At 43.2% G+C, this 18,747-nt stretch overlaps 1 protein-coding gene across 1 annotated transcript in view; it reads left to right on the forward strand.

The window, feature by feature from the left end:
* The window catches only part of CFAP69 (cilia and flagella associated protein 69), a gene marked incomplete at both ends in the record, with an annotated part of 75,275 nt that extends 56,597 nt beyond the window's left edge, over positions 1-18,678 (forward strand). The window contains 7 exons of the mRNA XM_080701194.1: positions 917-1,109; positions 8,435-8,572; positions 9,168-9,244; positions 10,726-10,923; positions 13,062-13,148; positions 17,651-17,755; positions 18,508-18,678. Coding sequence (XP_080557320.1) covers positions 917-1,109; positions 8,435-8,572; positions 9,168-9,244; positions 10,726-10,923; positions 13,062-13,148; positions 17,651-17,755; positions 18,508-18,678 — 969 coding nt within the window. The remainder of the gene's footprint in view (positions 1-916; positions 1,110-8,434; positions 8,573-9,167; positions 9,245-10,725; positions 10,924-13,061; positions 13,149-17,650; positions 17,756-18,507) is intronic.
* Positions 18,679-18,747: the final 69 nt, after the last annotated feature.

The raw sequence follows: 18,747 nt of genomic DNA on the forward strand, positions 1-18,747 counted from the left end.
CTTCTTCCTCCTCCTCCTCCTCCTCCTCCTCCTCCTCCTCCTCCTCCTCTTCTTCTCCTCCTCCTCCTTCTCCTTCTCCTCTTCCTCCTCCTCCTCCTCCCCTCCCTCCCTTTCTTTCCTTCTTTCTTTTCTTTTCTTTCTTTCTTTCTTTTTCTGCAGTACTGGGAATGGAACCCAGGGGCATTCTACCTCCAGACTATACCCCCAGCCTTATTTTTTATTCTTTTTTATTCTTTATTTTGAAACAGGGTTTCACTAAGTTGTGAAGGGCCTTACTAAGTAGCTGAGGTTTGCCATAAGCCTATGATCCTCCTGTCTCAGCCTCCCAAGTACTAGGATTACAAGCGTGCACCACCATGCCCAGCCTTTTTAATTTCTAATATGTGAAAGTATTTAACAGAGTATTGAATATTGTATCTATCAACATTCTTGTAGCTATAATCTAAAGATGAGCCACATAATTTAGAAGAAAGATTTTCTTATGGTTTTGGGTTCAGATCATGTGAGGCTGAGGACTTTGAATCTCAGGGCAAGGCGGTGGGGGGGGTGTGAAAAGAGAGCACATGGTATGCACTTTACATCAGGAAGCAAGAGAAATAACAGGAATGGGGAGGGACCTTTCTGTAATCCCCAAAGCCACACACCCCCAGGGACCACCTCCAACCACACCCAAGAGGTACCCCCCAGGGAAGTCCATTACAATGGATTTATCCACTTCTGGGATTACAACCCTTACGATGCATTATATCAACCCTGAATATTAACAAATGAGCTCTTTGGGGGACATTTTATATCTAACTGTAACAACTGTAGAAGGAACTTACTGACATTACAAGTGTTTTTCTCTATTTTTAACTAAGTCAATCATTCTTAATATTTGTTGCAACTTTTTTTCTTTTCTCTTTCCTTGCTGAAGCTGAACCAAAAAAAGTTCTGCAATCTAATACTTGGAATAATGGTTGAATTTTGTGATAATCCCAAAACTGCAGCTCATGTCAATGCCTGGAGAGGGAAGAAAGATCAGACAGCTGCTAGTCTCTTAATTAAATTATGGCGAAAGGAAGAAAAAGAACTGGGAGTGAAACGTGATAAACATGGCAAGATTGTTGGTAAGTGTATTTTTATTTATTTATTTATTTATTTATTTATTTATTTATTTATTGTGTGTATGTGTGTGTGTGTGGGGGGGGGGGGATGGAACCTAGGGGCTGCCGGAGCCAGCCGGCAAAAGTACGGGTTCCGAAGAGAGGCGTGAGGATGAAATAATATAACTCTTAAGAATTAAATTCCAAATATGATTTATTCCTAAGCATGGAAGGATCGCCAGTCAACTCCCGGGTTGACATCTCTACTGGGTCGACATCTCTACTGGCCGATACTGGGGCTTCTTCTCTAGTGGTATTTATAGTTTTTTGCTTTAGGTTACCCTGGAGGGAAAATTCCAATGGCCGGGCAGGTCAAACAATACCCTGATGCAACACAAACCTAGTCTTAGCTGAGACAGAACAATATCATCATTAGCATTAGTAACCTTGAAGCTTTCAAGGCCCCAAACCTTGTGGACTCTGGGCATGGTCAGTCAGAAGTATGTTTTTAGTAAAGATAAGGGGAAAACCTTAATGGCTCGCCACAAGGGGCATTCTACCTCCAAGCTATACCCCCCAGACTAAATTTTTATTCTGTATTTTGAAATAGGGTCTCACTGAGTTGCAAAGGGCCTCGCTAAGTAGTTGAGGCTGTCCTTAAACCATGATCCTTCTCTCTCAGCCTTTGGTAATTGTATTTATAATTGTTAGTAGAAGAATATTTTTAAAAGAGATCATTAAAGGTATTAAGAGAATATATGAACTTTTGCTCCATTTTCTAAAGTTCTTTTCAAAATAGTTGAAGAGCCGGGCGTGGTGGTGCACGCTTGTAATCCCCGTGCTTGAGAGGCAGAGACAGGAGGATTGTGCAGTTTTGAAGCCAGCCACACTGGCTTAAGAGACCCTGTTTCCAAATAAAAATATAAAATAGGTCTGGGAGTGTAGCACGGAGGTAGAAGGGCTTTCAGGAACCCCAGCACCACCAAAAAAAAAAAAAAAAGAAAGAAAAAGAAGAAGAAGAAGAGGAGGAGGGGGAGGGGCGAAGGGAGGAGGGGGGAAGAAGGGAAGATCTTGCTTTTATGAATTCTGGTGGTGCATGCTTGTAATACCAGTATTTGAAAGGCAGAGACAGGAGGATGGCAGGTTTGTGGCCAGCCTCAGCTACTTAGTGAGGTCCTCCACAACTCAGACTTTGTTTCAAAATAAAGAATAAAAAATAGGGCTGGTGATGTAGCTCAGAGGTATAATGCCCCAGGTTTCAATACCCAGTACCACAAAAATAAATAGATAAATAAATTCTGAATCATTGGAAGAAAAGTAAGTAAATTTGTATCAGGGTCATATTTTTATAGAGTTTTTTGTGTGTATGTGGTTTGAACCCATGGGCATTCTACCTTAGAGCTATAATCCCAGCCCTATTTTCTATTCTTTATTTTGAGACAATGTCTCACTAAATTGCTAAGGGCCTCACTAAGTAGCTGAAGCTAGCTGTGAACCTATGATCCTCCTGTCTCAGTCTCCCAAGTACTGGGACTACAAGCCTGTGCTTATACAATATTTTTAAAAAATAGTATTTGAGCCGGGCATGGTGGTGCACGCTTGTAATCCCAGCACTTGGGAGGCTGAGACAGAAGGATCGCACAGGTTTAAAGCAAGCCTCAGCTATTTAGTGAGGGTCTTAGCAACTTAGTGAGACGCTGTTTCCAAATAAATTATAAAATCGGGCTTGGGGTGTAGCCCAGAGGTAGAATGCCTCTGGGTTCCATTCCCAGTACTGCAAATAGGTAGAATTTTGCTATATTCTTTAACTCAAAAATTAACAATACTTTCTAAAGTTTGAGTTCCCTGCTTTTACAAATAGGTTCACTAATGTTTTGTTTGCCAAAAAATTGGGGATATAAATAGAGTGCGTGAAAACAGTTTTATAGTATTTTGTACAGTTAAATTTATAAAATTTACTTTTTAAGCATAGGAAAATTGTTTTACCAATAAATCAAATGTTTATAAATTTGATTGCTATAATAAGGTTTATAGTATCAGAATTTACAGTTCACTTATATATTCTGTAATGCTACATCACAACTTTTTTTTTTTTTAATTAATTTATTTTTTAAATTGGTGCATTGTAGTCATATATCAATCACATTGGAGTACAAGACTTGAGAGGATATACAAGCACACATCATCCAATTAGCCCTCCTCCAGCCCCCATCCCATTCCCTCCCCCTCCCTCCATCCCACACTTCTTTGGTAATTTACTTTGATACATTTGTTTATGTACCTCCTGCGTTTTAAAGAGGCTCCGTCCTCCAGTATTACGTACCCTCTGATTGGTCACATTAGTTGCTTCACTATAGGGCCCTTTCTATAGCTCAACCTCTTCCTGTTGCCCTTTTCCTCCTAGTTATTGCAGATTAAGAGAAGAGTCTGATTTATATTTTCTGCGATATTTCTCTGTGCATGCTGTGTTGCAAGTACCAATCCCACTCTTGATGGTCCCAGTAGTGGCCTGGCTACTCAGTGGACTGATCCAGATCTCGCTGGCTCAAGCAGCGGCCTTGCCTCATGGGAGGCCCCAGTTCTGGTCTCGCTGGCCCCTGAACCGGTCTAACCCCTAAGCTGGCTTTGGTCCCGACCTTGGAGGCCGCAGGAGTGAACTTGCCTCACGCCAGACTCCGATGCTGGCCATTGGCCCCTGCACCGGTCTAACCCCTTGGCAGGATTCCAATCCCGGCCTCGGAGGCCCCAGCACCGGCCTAGCCTCATGGCAGGCTCCAATGCCGGCCTCGTTGGCCCCAGCACCAGCCTAACCCCTCGGCAGGCTCCGATCCCGGCCTCGGAGGCCCCCGCACTGGTCCTGCCTCAAGGCAGGCTCCGATGCCGGCCTCGCTGGCCCCAGCACCGGCCTAACCCCTCGGCAGGCTCTTATCCTGGCCTCAGAGCCCCAGTACCGGCCTTGCCTCACGACAGGCTCCGATGCCAGCCTCGCTGGCCCCAGCACCGGCCTAACCCCTTGGCAGGCTCCGATCACGGATTTGGAGGCCCCAGTACCGGCCTTGCCTCAAGGAAGGCTCCGATGCCGGCCTCGCTGGCCCCAGCACCGGCCTAACCCCTCGGCATGTTCCGATCCCGGCCTCAGAGGCCCCAGCACTGGTCATGCCTCAAGGCAGGCTCCGATGCCGGCCTCGTTGGCCCCAGCACCGGCCTAACCCCTCGGCAGGCTCTTATCCTGGCCTCGGAGGCCCCGGTACTGGCCTTGCCTCACGGCAGGCTCCGATGCCGGCCTCGCTGGCCCCAGCACCGGCCTAACCCCTCGGCATGCTCCGATCCCGGCCTCGGAGGGCCCAGCACTGGTCATGCCTCAAGGCAGGCTCCGATGCCGGTCTCGTTGGCCCCAGCACCGGCCTAACCCCTCGGCAGGCTCTTATCCTGGCCTCAGAGGCCCCAGTACCGGCCTTGCCTCACGGCAGGCTCCGTTGCCGGCCTCACTGGCCCCAGCAGCGGCCTAACCCCTCGGCAGGCTCTTATCCTGGCCTCAGAGGCCCCAGTACCGGCCTTGCCTCACGGCAGGCTCCGATGCCGGCCTCGCTGGCCCCAGCACCGGCCTAACCCCTCGGCAGGCTCTTATCCTGGCCTCGAGGCCCCAGTACCGGCCTTGCCTCATGGCAGGCTCCGATGCCGGCCTCGCTGGCCCCAGCACCGGCCTAACCCCTCGGCAGGCTCTTATCCTGGCCTCAGAGGCCCCAGTACCGGCCTTGCCTCACGGCAGGCTCCGTTGCCGGCCTCACTGGCCCCAGCAGCGGCCTAACCCCTCAGCAGGCTCCGATCCCGGCCTCAGAGGCCCCAGTAGCGGCCGTGCCTCAAGGCAGGCTCCGATGCCGGCCTCACTGGCCCCAGCACCGGCCTAACCCCTTGACAGGATCCGATCCCGGATTTGGAGGCCCCAGCACTGGTCATGCATCAAGGCAGGCTCCGATGCCGGCCTCGCTGGCCCCAGCACCGGCCTAACCCCTCAGCAGGCTCTTATCCTGGCCTCGGAGGCCCCAGTACCGGCCTTGCCTCAGGCAGGCTCCGATGCCGGCCTCGCTGGCCCCAGCACTGGCCTAACCCCTCGGCAGGCTCTTGTCCTGGCCTCGGAGGCCCCCGTACCGGCCTTGCCTCACGGCAGGCTCCGATGCCGGCCTCGCTGGCCCCAGCACCGGCCTAAGCCCTCGGCAGGCTCCGATCCTGACCTCGGAGGCCCCAGCACTGGTCATGCCTCACGGCAGGCTCCGATGCCGGCCTCGCTGGCCCCAGCACCGGCCTAACCCCTCGGCAGGCTCTTATCCTGGCCTCGGAGGCCCCAGTACCGGCCTTGCCTCAGGCAGGCTCCGATGCCGGCCTCGCTGGCCCCAGCACCGGCCTAACCCCTCGGCAGGCTCTTATCCTGGCCTCGGAGGCCCCAGTACCGGCCTTGCCTCATGGCAGGCTCCGATGCCGGCCTCACTGGCCCCAGCAGCGGCCTAACCCCTCAGCAGGCTCCGATCCCGGCCTCAGAGGCCCCAGTACCGGCCTTGCCTCAGGCAGGCTCCGATGCCGGCCTCGCTGGCCCCAGCACCGGCCTAACCCCTCGGCAGGCTCTTATCCTGGCCTCGGAGGCCCCAGTACCGGCCTTGCCTCATGGCAGGCTCCGATGCCGGCCTCACTGGCCCCAGCAGCGGCCTAACCCCTCAGCAGGCTCTTATCCTGGCCTCGGAGGCCCCCGTACCGGCCTTGCCTCAGGCAGGCTCCGATGCCGGCCTCGCTGGCCCCAGCACCGGCCTAACCCCTCGGCAGGCTCTTGTCCTGGCCTCGGAGGCCCCCGTACCAGCCTTGCCTCATGGCAGGCTCCGATGCCGGCCTCGCTGGCCCCAGCACCGGCCTAACCCCTCGGCAGGCTCCGATCCTGGCCTCGAAGGCCGCAGCACTGGTCATGCCTCACGGCAGGCTCCGATGCCGGCCTTGCTGGCCCCAGCACCGGCCTAACCCCTCGGCAGGCTCTTATCCTGGCCTCGAGGCCCCAGTACCGGCCTTGCCTCAAGGCAGGCTCCGATGCAGGCCTCGCTGGCCCCAGCACCGGCCTAACCCCTCGGCAGGCTCTTATCCTGGCCTCGGAGGCCCCAGTACCGGCCTTGCCTCAGGCAGGCTCCGATGCCGGCCTCGCTGGCCCCAGCACTGGCCTAACCCCTCGGCAGGCTCTTATTCTGGCCTCGGAGGCCCCAGTACCGGACTTGCCTCACGGCAGGCTCCGATGCTGGCCTCACTGGCCCCAGCACTAGCCTAAGCCCTCGGCAGGCTCCGATCCCGGCCTCGGAGGCCCCAGCACTGGTCATGACTCAAGGCAGGCTCCGATGCCGGCCTCGCCAGCCCCAGCACCGGCCTAACCCCTAGGCAGGCTCTTATCCTGGCCTCGGAGGCCCAAGTACCGGCCTTGCCTCATGGCAGGCTCTGATGCCGGCCTCGCTGGCCCCAGCACCGGCCTAACCCCTCAGCAGGCTCCGGTCCCGTCCTCGGGGGCCCCAACACTGGCCTTGCCTCACGGCAGGCTCCGATGCCAGCCTCGCTGACCCCAGCACCGGCCTAACCCCTCAGCAAGTTCCGGACCCGACCTCGGAGGCCCTAGCACAAGCCTTGTATCATGGCAGGCTCCAATGCCGGCCTCGCTGGCCCCAGCATCGGTCTAACCCCTCTGCAGGTTCCAATCCTGGCCGCGGAGGCCTCAGTAGTGGCCTTGCCTCACAGCAAGCTCCGATGTCGGCCACTGGCCCCGGCGCCCGCCTGACCCCTCAGCAGGTTCCGATCACTGTCTCTGTGTTTATTATTTCAAAGGTTCCAGTTGTAATGTATCAGATCTCTGCCTCCCCCGAATATTGACCACTGGCATTGCCACTGCCTCCACCGTTTCAAATCCTTCCCAGGCTCTTTTTCCACTCTGAATGTTGTCCAGTGTTCCTAAGCATGCGTGATGGTAGCATTCGACATTTGGTGTAATTTCTCCAAAAAAATAAAGTTGGTAAGATCCGGTTTCTGCTTCTCCTGAATACAAGTCTCCACCACCATCGCAGAGAACTCTTTCAACACCGCATTTCTCCTTGGTCTCCGCTAAACTCTCTCCTTATATGTGATGTCTGAGATTCTTACCAATATAGAGAAATAGCAGTCCTCTTTCACGGCGAATTTTTCCATAAGTTCCAGTGCATTTAGATAAGTTTTGTCTGCATCTCCAGTGTCCTGGCATCCATAACGGCTTTCTTACCACCTCTCCGATATTTTTCTTTATCTTTTTCTGTTCTGGGCCCGGTTTCTCCAGGGGTCTGGCGTGCTACTCGCAGTTCGGCCCGGGGCACAGAGTCCCGCGACCCGGGCCCCAGCTGGCGTGCCCCACGCGCGACCCCTGCCCAGAACCCAGCGTCTTACTGGGTCCGGTTTCTCCAGGGGTCTGGCGTGCTACGCGCAGTTTGGCCGGGGCCCAGAGTCCCGCGACCTGGGCCCCAGCTGGCGTGCCCTGTGCTCGGCCCCCGCCCAGAACCCAGCGTCTTACTGGGCCTGGTTTCTCCAGGGGTCTGGCGTGCTACTCGCAGTTCGGCCTGGGGCCCAGAGTCCCGCAACCCGGGCCCCATCTGGCGTGCCCAGCCCGCGACCCCCGCCCAGATCCCAGCGTCTTACTGGGCCTGGTTTCTCCAGGGGTCAACATCACAACTTCTAAAACTACGGTTCTAAGGTTAATTATAAATTTACCAAAACTGTTAGAATTGTTTATTTTATTTTATTTTATTTTGTGGAACTAGGGATTGAACCCAGGGGCATTCTACCTCTGAACTACAGAATTGTTTATTTTTAAATGAAAATATTTCCAAATCTGATAATTTATATCTTTAGTTTACTTTTGTTATTTGAGTTTTTATCTATAACATCATAAAAGTTTTCCTACTTGTAGCATAGTATGTAGAAATCAAAGCAAAAGAATTTACATCATTGTTAATCTGACATTAGTTTCTGTATTTCAAAGTTGTATAAACTATTTACAAAAAATTTTCACTTTTTACATGTTATGAAATTTTAATACTTTACATAAATAATAAAAAAATAAAGCTTTAACTTTTGCCTCAAAGCAGGGAAGAAACTGTTGATTATGATTTCAAAACAGTAACTGTGCATAAGGCACTATTTGACTATTGCATTATTTTTATATATTTTATGTTATATAGACTAACATCTCATTTGCAATGTTTTTATATATTTTGTTAGCTAGACTAGTATCTCAAAATTAAATATTTATTTACTATGGTTTTAAACTGTTTCTTTATATGTTCATGATCTCCAATGATTAGATACAAAGAAGCCTCTATTTACTAGTTTTCAAGGAGAGCAAAAAGTCATGCCACTGCCTGCTAACTGCCCATCAATTGCAGTTATGGATGTTGCTGAGAACATCAGAGCAAAAATTTACGCTGTGTTAGGCAAACTAGGTAAGAAGCTGCTCCACAAATTCACAAGAGCGTCTCTGTTATGCTAAGTGTATGCTAAATGTGCAGTGATTTTGTTTTAGAAACCATTTTTCAAATGTGAGTGAAAGTTCTTTTATTTCAGATATATGGGTGATCCATTCTTACCTCAGTGACCAGGCGGCAGTGCTGACCAAATAATTCAGAATTTCTGCAGGAGGGACCCCAGCATCAGTATTTTTAAAAGTTTTCTGGGCAGTTCCACTGTGCAGTCAGGATTGAGGGCAGTTGGTTTAGATGACTAGGCTAAAACATTAGCATTCTGAATCACCAGAGTTTAAGTCTTTGCTGCCTATTAAGGAAAAGTCTTTGTTTGCTCTTCAACTTTGGTAAGTTAGATATCAGTGATCATAAACAGAAAGAATGGTTTCTCTGCTTATGACTGGGTATGGATGACCTGGCAGAGATTTTTTTATAGGAGGAGCTGATACATGAACACCTGTTTCAGAAATGCACCTGAAATAAAAAGTAACTTGGCGTTTGTGTTTATGATAGATATATGGATCTTGTAGCCACTTGATCTGTTAAAGTAATTCTCTTTTTTTAAACTTTTGTTTAGATTTTGAAAATTTACCTGGTTTATCTGCTGAAGATTTTGTCACCCTTTGTATCATACATAGATATCTAGATTTCAAAGTAAGTATTGTTTTAATAACTTTGTTATTAAAAGCGTTAAGGCAAAAACAAATTAACAAGTAAACTTATTCATAGCTGGAAGCAGTTATTCACAACATGCTGTATTGTTTTTATTTCCTACTTTGCATTAGATACTGTTGAGAAACATACCATTAATTAACTGGGTATTTTTCATGGGATAAAATTTCATCCAACTATTATAAAAGAAGGTGGATATTACTGACATGGACTTATTCAGAAGCCTAACAGAATTTTTTTTTTTTTTTTTTTTTTTTTTTTTTTGCGTTTCTGGGGATGGAACCCAGGGTCATTTGACCTCCGAGCTATACCCCCTGCCCTATTTTTTATTACTCATTTTGAAACAGGGTCTCACTGAGTTGCAGAGGCCTCACTAAGTAGCTGAGGCTGTCCACGAACCGCGATCCTCCGGTCTCAGCCTCCCGAATGCTGGGATTACAAGCGTGCGCCACCACGCCCTGCTCTAACAGAATTTTTAAAACACAATTTTTACTTTTTAGAGAGCATTAGGATAGAGAAGTTATTACTAAACTCACTTAATTCTATGTACAAAGGTACATAGTAGGTACATAGTTAATACATACCTAATCTAATATGTGCAAAGGTACTTATTCGATACATAGTTCTTTTCAATTTTTTTTTTCCAGTACCAGGCTCTGGAACCCAGGGGCATTCTACCTCCCAGCTCCACCCCCAGCCCTATTTATTTATTTATTTATTTATTTATTCTTTTTGTACCAGGAATGGAACCCAGGGGCTTTCTACCTCTGGGCTATACTCCCAGACCTATTTTATATTTTATTTGGAAACAGAGTCTCACTAAGTTGCTGATAGCCTCGCTCAGTAGCTGAGGCTGGCTTCGAACTTGTGCAATCCTCCTGTCTCAGCCTCCCAAATGCTGGGATTACAAGTGTGCGCCACCACTCCCAGATCTTCAAATTTTAAATATTCCCAAGCACTTTGATTTCCAAACAATATAAGATGGTGTGATATAGCATGAATTTTAAAGCTTGAGATTCAATTATAATTTTTCTTAGCTAGAAAGTAAGGGGCAGGGCCCTAACTCTCAGAGTAACTATGTTTCCAGGAATTCCTTCGTTCATTCTTCTGTAAGTTCAACTTAACTGAGCCTTCAGGACAGGGCTTCAGGGAGGAAAGCAGCAGTAGTTCAGATAGATGAAAATAAATCATAGGTTTCTGCAGCTGTGAAAACAGAGTAACTCTAAACCATAGGTTTGTGGAGCTTCATCTTGGAACACATTGAATTATTGAAAAACATTTAGTAAATTACTTCTGAATACTCAAATGTAACCGTTGACCTAAATCATTCCCAAAGCATTAACTCATTCTCAAGAAGTAAGTTAGGAAAAGCTGACATGATAGCCTAACAGGAGTGACCACCCACATAAATAATTGCCTACAGTTGTTATTTATTTTTGGTTAACTTAATTTTATTATAACAGATAGGAGAAATATGGAATGAAATATATGAAGAAATAAAATTGGAAAAGTTAAGACCAGTTACTTCAGATAAGAAAATTTTGGAAGCTATTACAACAGCATCAGAAAATATTGGAAAGATGGTTGCTTCTCTGCAAAGTGAGATGATTGAAAGCCAAGCACGGCAAGATGCTCAAAATGAACAAAAAGTCTACACAAAGGTAAGCCACAAATACTGCTGAGGTGCGATTGAGACAATAATTGCAGTGTGCAAACTAGATGGAGTTATACGGAAGATACTTGTGAATTTTTCAGCCTTAAATTATTTCTTCTAATAGTTATTTTTATATTTTTGTGCAATTTTAAAAGATACCATGGAGTTAAGAATTTGAGATTCTATTACCATTTTTAATGTTGGTTTACAGAAATATAATTTGATTTCTATATACTTACTTATTTTTTGTGGTACTATGGATTGAACCCGGGGGCATTCTTCCTCTGAGATACACCCCCAGCCTTATTTTTTTATTCCTTATTTTGAAACAGGGTCTCACTAAGCTGCAGAGGCCCTCACTAAGTAGCTAAGGCTGGCTGGCCACAAACCTGTGATCCTCCTGTCTCAGCCTCCCACATACTGGGATTACAATAGTGCACCACCATGCTTGGCTTTATAGTCTTACACTTTTAAAAGGTATAGAGATACCTGAGACTTCCATTTTCTGAAATGCCAAAAAAGATTCCAAAAGTTGTGGTGTATTGAGATGTATACATTTATTCTGTCAGTTTATCTGTAACTCTATGTGTAACTTCATAGAGAGATAAAAGAACTCTATTCTTTATTCTATGATAGGCCCTTACTGGTATGCCCACTACAGGCTTATCAACCAGTCACCTTCATGGTTTCCACAGTGCAAAGCACTTATTAATGAGTATTCATGCTAATACCCAGAAGAAAATGACTAACTTATAAGGAAAAAGACATTTTTTTCTCACTTGGCACAGGTGGGAAACTGAACATAGAATGTGGCATGTGTTTTTAGGCAAATAGGATAAGTGGCTATTTAAATTGTCCACAAACACAAAGATGATATAGATTCCCCACTTCTGCTTTGTGATCTTTTATGACTACTTTTAAATGTTTAAAACTCTGTAAGGTGATTTCCTAAGTGTTTCCTATTGCCTGGTCTTTTCACACAGATTATCAGCTTAGTAGGAACTCTTTGTACATCCACGTATGAATTCTACCCCATCCTATAAATATAAATGCTTGAAAGTTTTGCTTGCTAAGATTTTTTATTACACGAATGCTACCACTTATCTGCTCTGAAGTGGGGCAGCAGAATTTGAATTGATACTACTTCCTTATCATTAGTTCTTTTGAATAACATAATATTTGCTGTTTTAACTATTATTGAGTTGTGGATTATTATTGATTTAGTATCATAGCTCTGATCCCACTATTTCAGCAGTTGTTTAATTAAACATTCTTAAGTTGATAACTTAAGCTTAATGGTATAATATACATCAACCAGGAGCACGTGTCCTCTGATGATATGTTGAATGGATAGCCTGTTGAAAACCCTAGACTTTGCAGCTAGTAGTTACTTCTCTAGACTCCAACACCACAACAGACTCAGCTCTTCCTCACAAAATTGCTTATCTTATTGCAGTCATAAGTTAAAAGTAGTTTAATCACTATAATTTACTTAAACTAATTATCAGTACCCAGCAGGAATCTCTTTATTTTCTCCTATGAATTTGCTATTAAATTGTGTATTTAGTTTGCTCTGAATTATAATCTATCTTCACAAATGGTAATCATGTAAAATAATCTTGCTGAGAATGATTATTGCTTTTAAAACAATTTTGCATCACCTTTCATGGAAAGCAGGTTCAAGTCTTAACCACGCAGTGAGTGAAGGATATTGTTTTCATTTTAAAGACTTTCTTTTTTCAGTTACCTTCTAGGAATATGCTAATCCTCTTATTAATGGGCCTTAAAAATTTACGTTAACAGGTGGGCATGGTGGCTCATGCTTGAAATCCCAGTATATGGGAGGCTGAGAAAGGAGGAGTGTAGGTTTGCGGCCAGCCTCAGCTACTTAGTGAGGCCCTTTGCAACTTTGTGAGACCCTGTTTCAAAATAAAATAAAATAGGGCTGGGAATGTAGCTCGCTGGTAGGATGCCCCTGGGTTCAATCTGCAATATATATATATATATATATATATATATATATATATATATATATATATATACACATAACCATAGCAAGGAGTAGGTGCTTTCTTCAAAAGAGGGGTTTTCAAGCCTTTTGGTATTCTTTCATAGAAGATAAAATGCTTCTCTTTCTTATTTTAGATACAAGCCACACACAAGCAAAGAGAACTGGCTAATAAATCATGGGAAAATTTCTTGGCTAGAACATCAAATGCTAAAACACTAAAGGTAAGATTTTTTCAAATAAACAACAAATAGCCAAGTCTTCAGAACATATTTTTCAGAAATGAGCATTCATTTTTTTCTGGTTACCTTTATACAGGTCCTCATATGCAATTTAGGTTGACAACTGAAACCACCTTTTCACAGTTATAGGAGGTGCTAATTTGAGTTTTATTTGGTTAAGCAGGAGGAAGCCTAGTAAAGAAAGATGATAGCCAGGAATGAACAGGATAAATGTCTCTGCTTTCTATTCAGAACCTTCTTATTCATTTTTTTTTCCTAAAAAGTATAATGAAGAATAGAAAAAGCAATTATTCTGTATTACCCTGTACCTCAAGAGCTTTTGCCCCTCTGTTTTTACAGAAAGAAATATTATTGCACCTTAAATGGTAATTTGAGATAAATATTCCTTTGGAAAAATGTAATAAGCTGCTTCAGCTAGAAGCTAGAAACCAATCTGCAAAGTTTATAAAGCTAGTTGTTCATCTGAAATTTGTGAAGTGTACTATGGATATCCAAAATATCTTCACATTTTCCATTAATGCCTTCAGTATGCTTTTATCTGATACTATAGTTCTTTCTATAGATCTGAAATTGGCAAATGTTAAAACTAGTTCATTAAAATAGAGGAGCCATATTAAGATAGAAAAACCTAAGTTAAAAACAAGCTTACTCAAGGTACTGAGTAAAATCTCTTTCAATGAAAGTTCTTTCCAACTTTGAAAAATATCCTCATAACTGCCTATACTTTGAAACAACGGTTAAGGAGAAGAAGCCCCTTTTAAAGTTATACAAACATAAAAAAGGCTGTATGCAACAAATCTAAAGCCAACATCATATTTAATAGGGAAAAACTGAAAGCTTCTTCTCTCAAATCAGAAACAAGATGAGAATATTCACTCTCATCACTCAAAATTTTACCCAGAGAAATTAGGCAAGAGAAGAAAATAAAAGGTATACAAATAGGAAAGGAAGAAAGCAAGTAATTTATCATGGTTGGCAGATGATATCATCCTATACTTAGAAGATTCAGAAAGTTTCACCAGAAAACTTACAGAGCTAATATATTCAGCTAAGTAGCAGGATACAAAATCAACATACAAAAATCATTAGCATTCCTATACACCAGTAATTAATCGATTGAAAAAGAAATCAGAAAAACATCTCCATTCATAGTAGTCACCAAAAAGTAAAATACTTAGAAATAAATCTAACTAAGGAAATGAAGGATCTCTATAATGAAAATTGTAGAACAATAAAGAAGAAATTAAAATCACTAGAAGATAGAAGAAATCTCATATTTATGGATAGGCAGAAATAATATTGTTAAAATGACCAAAAGCAAATTATATATTCAATACAAATTCTATCAAAATGCCAATGACATTCTTCACAGAACTAGGGGAAAAAAACAGTCCAAAAATTTATATGGAGTACTTGGGAGGCTGAGGCAGGAGGATAGCAGGTATGAGGCCAGCTTGTGCTAACTTAGCCAAACCCCATTTCCAAATAAAAAGGGTAAAGGTGTAAATCAAAGATAGAATAGTCCTGAGTTTAATCCCTAATACCAAAAAATAAAAAACAAAAATTTCTGTGTAACAACAAAAGACCCAGAATAGCCAAACCGATTCTGAATAATAAGAACTATGGTGGAGACACCATTACACCTAATTTTATTTTTATTTTATTTATTTATTTATTTATTTATTTATTTATTTATTTATTTATTTATTGGTGGTACTGGGGTTCCTGGAAGCCCTTCTACTTCCGGGCTACACTCCCAGACCTATTTTATACTTTTGAAACAGGGTCTCTTATGCCAGCGCAGCTGGCTTCGAACCTGCGCGATCCTCCTGTCTCCGCCTCCCAAGCGCGGGGATTATAAGCGTGCACCACCACGCCCGGCCATAGCACCTAATTTTAAATTGTACTGTAGAGGCATAAAAACAGACACATAGACCAATGGAATGGAATAGGAGACACAAAGACAACATATGCAATCATCTGATCCTTGACAAGGCACCAAAAATATATGTTGGTGAAAAGACACTTTTAAATAAATGGTGCTGGGAAAACTGAATATCCATATGTAGAAGAATGGAACTGTACTCAACCTGCACTAAAGTTAACTCAGAATGGATCAAAAACCTAGAAACTAGATCAAGAACTTTGCAACTGCTAAAGGAAAATCCTGGGTCAGCACTCCAACGTATAAGTACAGACAGATTTCCTCAATAGGACCTTTAAAGCTCAGGACATAATTATATTAAAAATGGGATGTCAAGTTACAAAGCTTCTATACACCAAAGGAAACAGGAGTTCAAAGAGAAATTACAAAAGAGAAGAAAACATTTGCCAGGTATTCGTCTGATAAAGGATTAACATTCAGTTTATGTCAATAACTCAAAAATCTTACCACTAAAACAAGAAATAATCCAGTCAGTTAATGAGCAAATAACTAAGCAGATGCTTCCAAACAAACAAATACAAATGGACAGTAAATAGAAATGTCTAACATATTTAGCAATCAAAGGAATATAAATCAAAACTGCACTGAGATTTTCTCTTATTCCAATTAGAATGGCAGTCATCAAGAATACAAATAATAAAATAATAAATGCTGGCAAGGATGTGGGGGGGGAACACTTAAATACTATTATACTGTGTGCATGTACATCACTGTCACCATGAACTAGATTAAGATGTGAAACTATAATGCACCAATAAAGTTATTTAAAATAAGTATTATAAACTGGGTGTGGTGGCACATGCCCATAATCTCATTACTTGGGAAGCTGGTACAGAAGGATCACAGGTTAAAGGACAGCCTCAGCAAGTAATGAGACTCCCAGCAACCTAGTGAGATGCTGTTTCAAAACAAAAAATAAAATTAGTGCCCAGCATGGTGGCGCACACTTACAATCCCAGCATTTGAGAGGCGGAGACCAGAGGATCATGGTCCGCGGTCAGCCTCAGCTACTTAGCGAGGTCCCTCACAAATCAGTGAGACCCTGTTTCACAAGTGAAAAGACTATAAACTGGGCGTGGTGGCACATGCTTGTAATCCCAGCATTTGGGAGGCTGAGACAGGAGGATTGCACAGGTTTGAAGCCAGCCTCAGCTACTCAGTGAGGCTCTCAGCAACCTAGTGAGACCCTGTTTCCAAATAAAGTCCAAAATAGGTCTGGGAGGATAGCCCAGAAGTAGAAAAGACCCTGAGTTTCACACCCAGTGCCACACACACACAAAAAAAAATTTAAATGACTAAAAAATAGGGCTGGGGGTATAGCTCAGAGGTACAGTGCCCCTGGGTTCTATCCTCAGTACCGCAAAAAATATATAAATAAATAAATAAATAAATAAATAAATAAATAATAAGTAAATAAATAAAATTGGACTGGGGGATGTAGCTCGGAGTAGAATGCCCCCGGGTTCAATCCCCAGTACCACAAAAAGAAGGGGTTATAAAAATTAGTACAACCACTATGGAGATCGATGTGGAGGTTTCTCAAAAGACGAGGAATGGGATCATCATATGGCCCAGCTATACCACGCCTCAGTACTTTCCAAAAGAATTAAAGTCAGAGCACTATAGTGATATAGCAGCACAATTCACAACAGCTAAATTATGAAACCAGCCTCAGTGTCCATCAACAAGTGAATGAATGAATAAAATGTGGTATACATACAGTGGAGTCTTACTCAGCCCAAACAAGCAAAATTATGTCATTTGCAAGAAAATGAGTGAAACTGAGGAATGCTAACTGAGATCAGCCACACTCAGAAAAATCAAATGTGTTTTCTCTCAAATGTGCAAAATAGGAAAAAAGAAAGAAAGAAAGATGGCCAAATGAAAATTAATGGGGGGGGGCGCTAGAGTACAAGAAGAGGATCAGGGGAGGGAGGGGAGGGAGGAAAGGAGAAGTATGAGAGAGGAAACACACCAAATACTGTTATATCCACATATGAATGTATCTCTATGAACCTCACCATCATATACAATTACAGTATAACAATAAAAGAAGCCCCTTTCCTATAGATCATTTAACTATCTCTCATTTCACCTGTTCAGTGCCTAAAATATTAAGCTTGAATGTAACTTCAGTGAATTATATAATTTATATTATTCTTAACATTTGAAATTACAATATACTGAATTATATCAATTTATGCAACATAATTTGGAACATGAATATTCTGATATAAATTTAGCAGCTTATTAGATTATGTGCTAAAAACCAAATCTGATTTCTTCAAGACCTGTGTTACTTTTTAATTATATATAGCCCGCAACCCTAGAAATAACTGTAATTTTTTAAGTGTCTAGTATATTCTTTATTTCACAAGGGATCTAATTTATATTGGTCTTCTTAGTCTAAATGAGTAAATGCAGATTCCAGGGCAGCCTAATAAAAAACTAAGTATGATTAAATGTATCATTATATGGACAAGAGTTAACATTTTAATATCAGTTACTCTTATTTTCTTTCCAATTTAAAAATCTTCAGAAAGCAAAAAGGCTTCAGGAAAAGGCTATAGAATCATCTAAATACAAGGAGCGACCACAAAATGCAATATTTCATCATACAGTAATTAAAGGCCTTAACACAACGGTAAGATGATTTTTTCTTATACCTCTCTTTCTTCCCCTCCTCTCCCTTCCTCTCTGTTGCGCCCCCTTCTTCCCTTCCTTTTCCCTCTCTCCTTCCCTCCCTCCTTTCCTTCTCTCCATTTTTTTTTTTGTTTTGAAGCAGGGTCTCATGGGTTGCTGAGGATCTTTGGAGACAGGCCCTAAACCCGTGATCCTCCTGTCTCAGCCTCCCAAGGCATTCACCACCATGCCCAGCTCCACTTCTTTTTCTTAATAGATGCATAAGTTTAGGTCTCTAAAAGGGTTATGTCTATGGGATTTTTACCTCATATATTTTTTTCTTGTTCAAATTTCACATTAATTCCAAAATACATCCACCCTCACTCAGTGTTGGTTCAGAATAAACCAGCCCTCCAGGTTTCTAGGAAGTTGCTACCAACACTAATCAGTGTATATCTCTAGGTGTCTCTGACAGGAACTGTTCAGTGTCTCTTTTGCCTGGCAAACATATCCATGCTACATGCCAGGGTTCCTGCTGGCCTCTGCTAGACATAATTAGTTCCCAGTTACAAAGCTGATAAGCCACAGCAGTAGAATTCAAACCTACTTTTTCTGGCTCCAAAGCCCTTATCACTCCATTATGGCATGGTATCTCCTAATTATTTATATTTTCACTTTGTGTCTTTTCCAAAAAATGTGGAAGGATGAGTGGAATTTTGTCTTACCAAAAGACTTATAAACTGACTCTTAGACATTTACCTTTTACTTTTTTAGGTGCCTTCCGGTCCAGTAGTAACAGTAGAAAGCACTCCTGCCCGGTTAGTGGGAGGACCTCTGGCTGAGACAGATATTGCCCTTAAAAAGCTGCCTATTCGAGGAGGATCCTTGCAAAGGGTGAAAGTTCGTAAAACTGTCGATGAACCAAAAAAGAGTATTCCTAGCTAACATACTCTAGAAATTTTATGAAATACAATCTGCTTAATACTTTTTTAGCCAAATATAACTTTATATTTA

Source organism: Muscardinus avellanarius (genome assembly GCF_963383645.1).
Source record: "Muscardinus avellanarius genome assembly, chromosome: 9".
Classification (NCBI taxonomy): Eukaryota; Metazoa; Chordata; class Mammalia; order Rodentia; family Gliridae; genus Muscardinus; species Muscardinus avellanarius.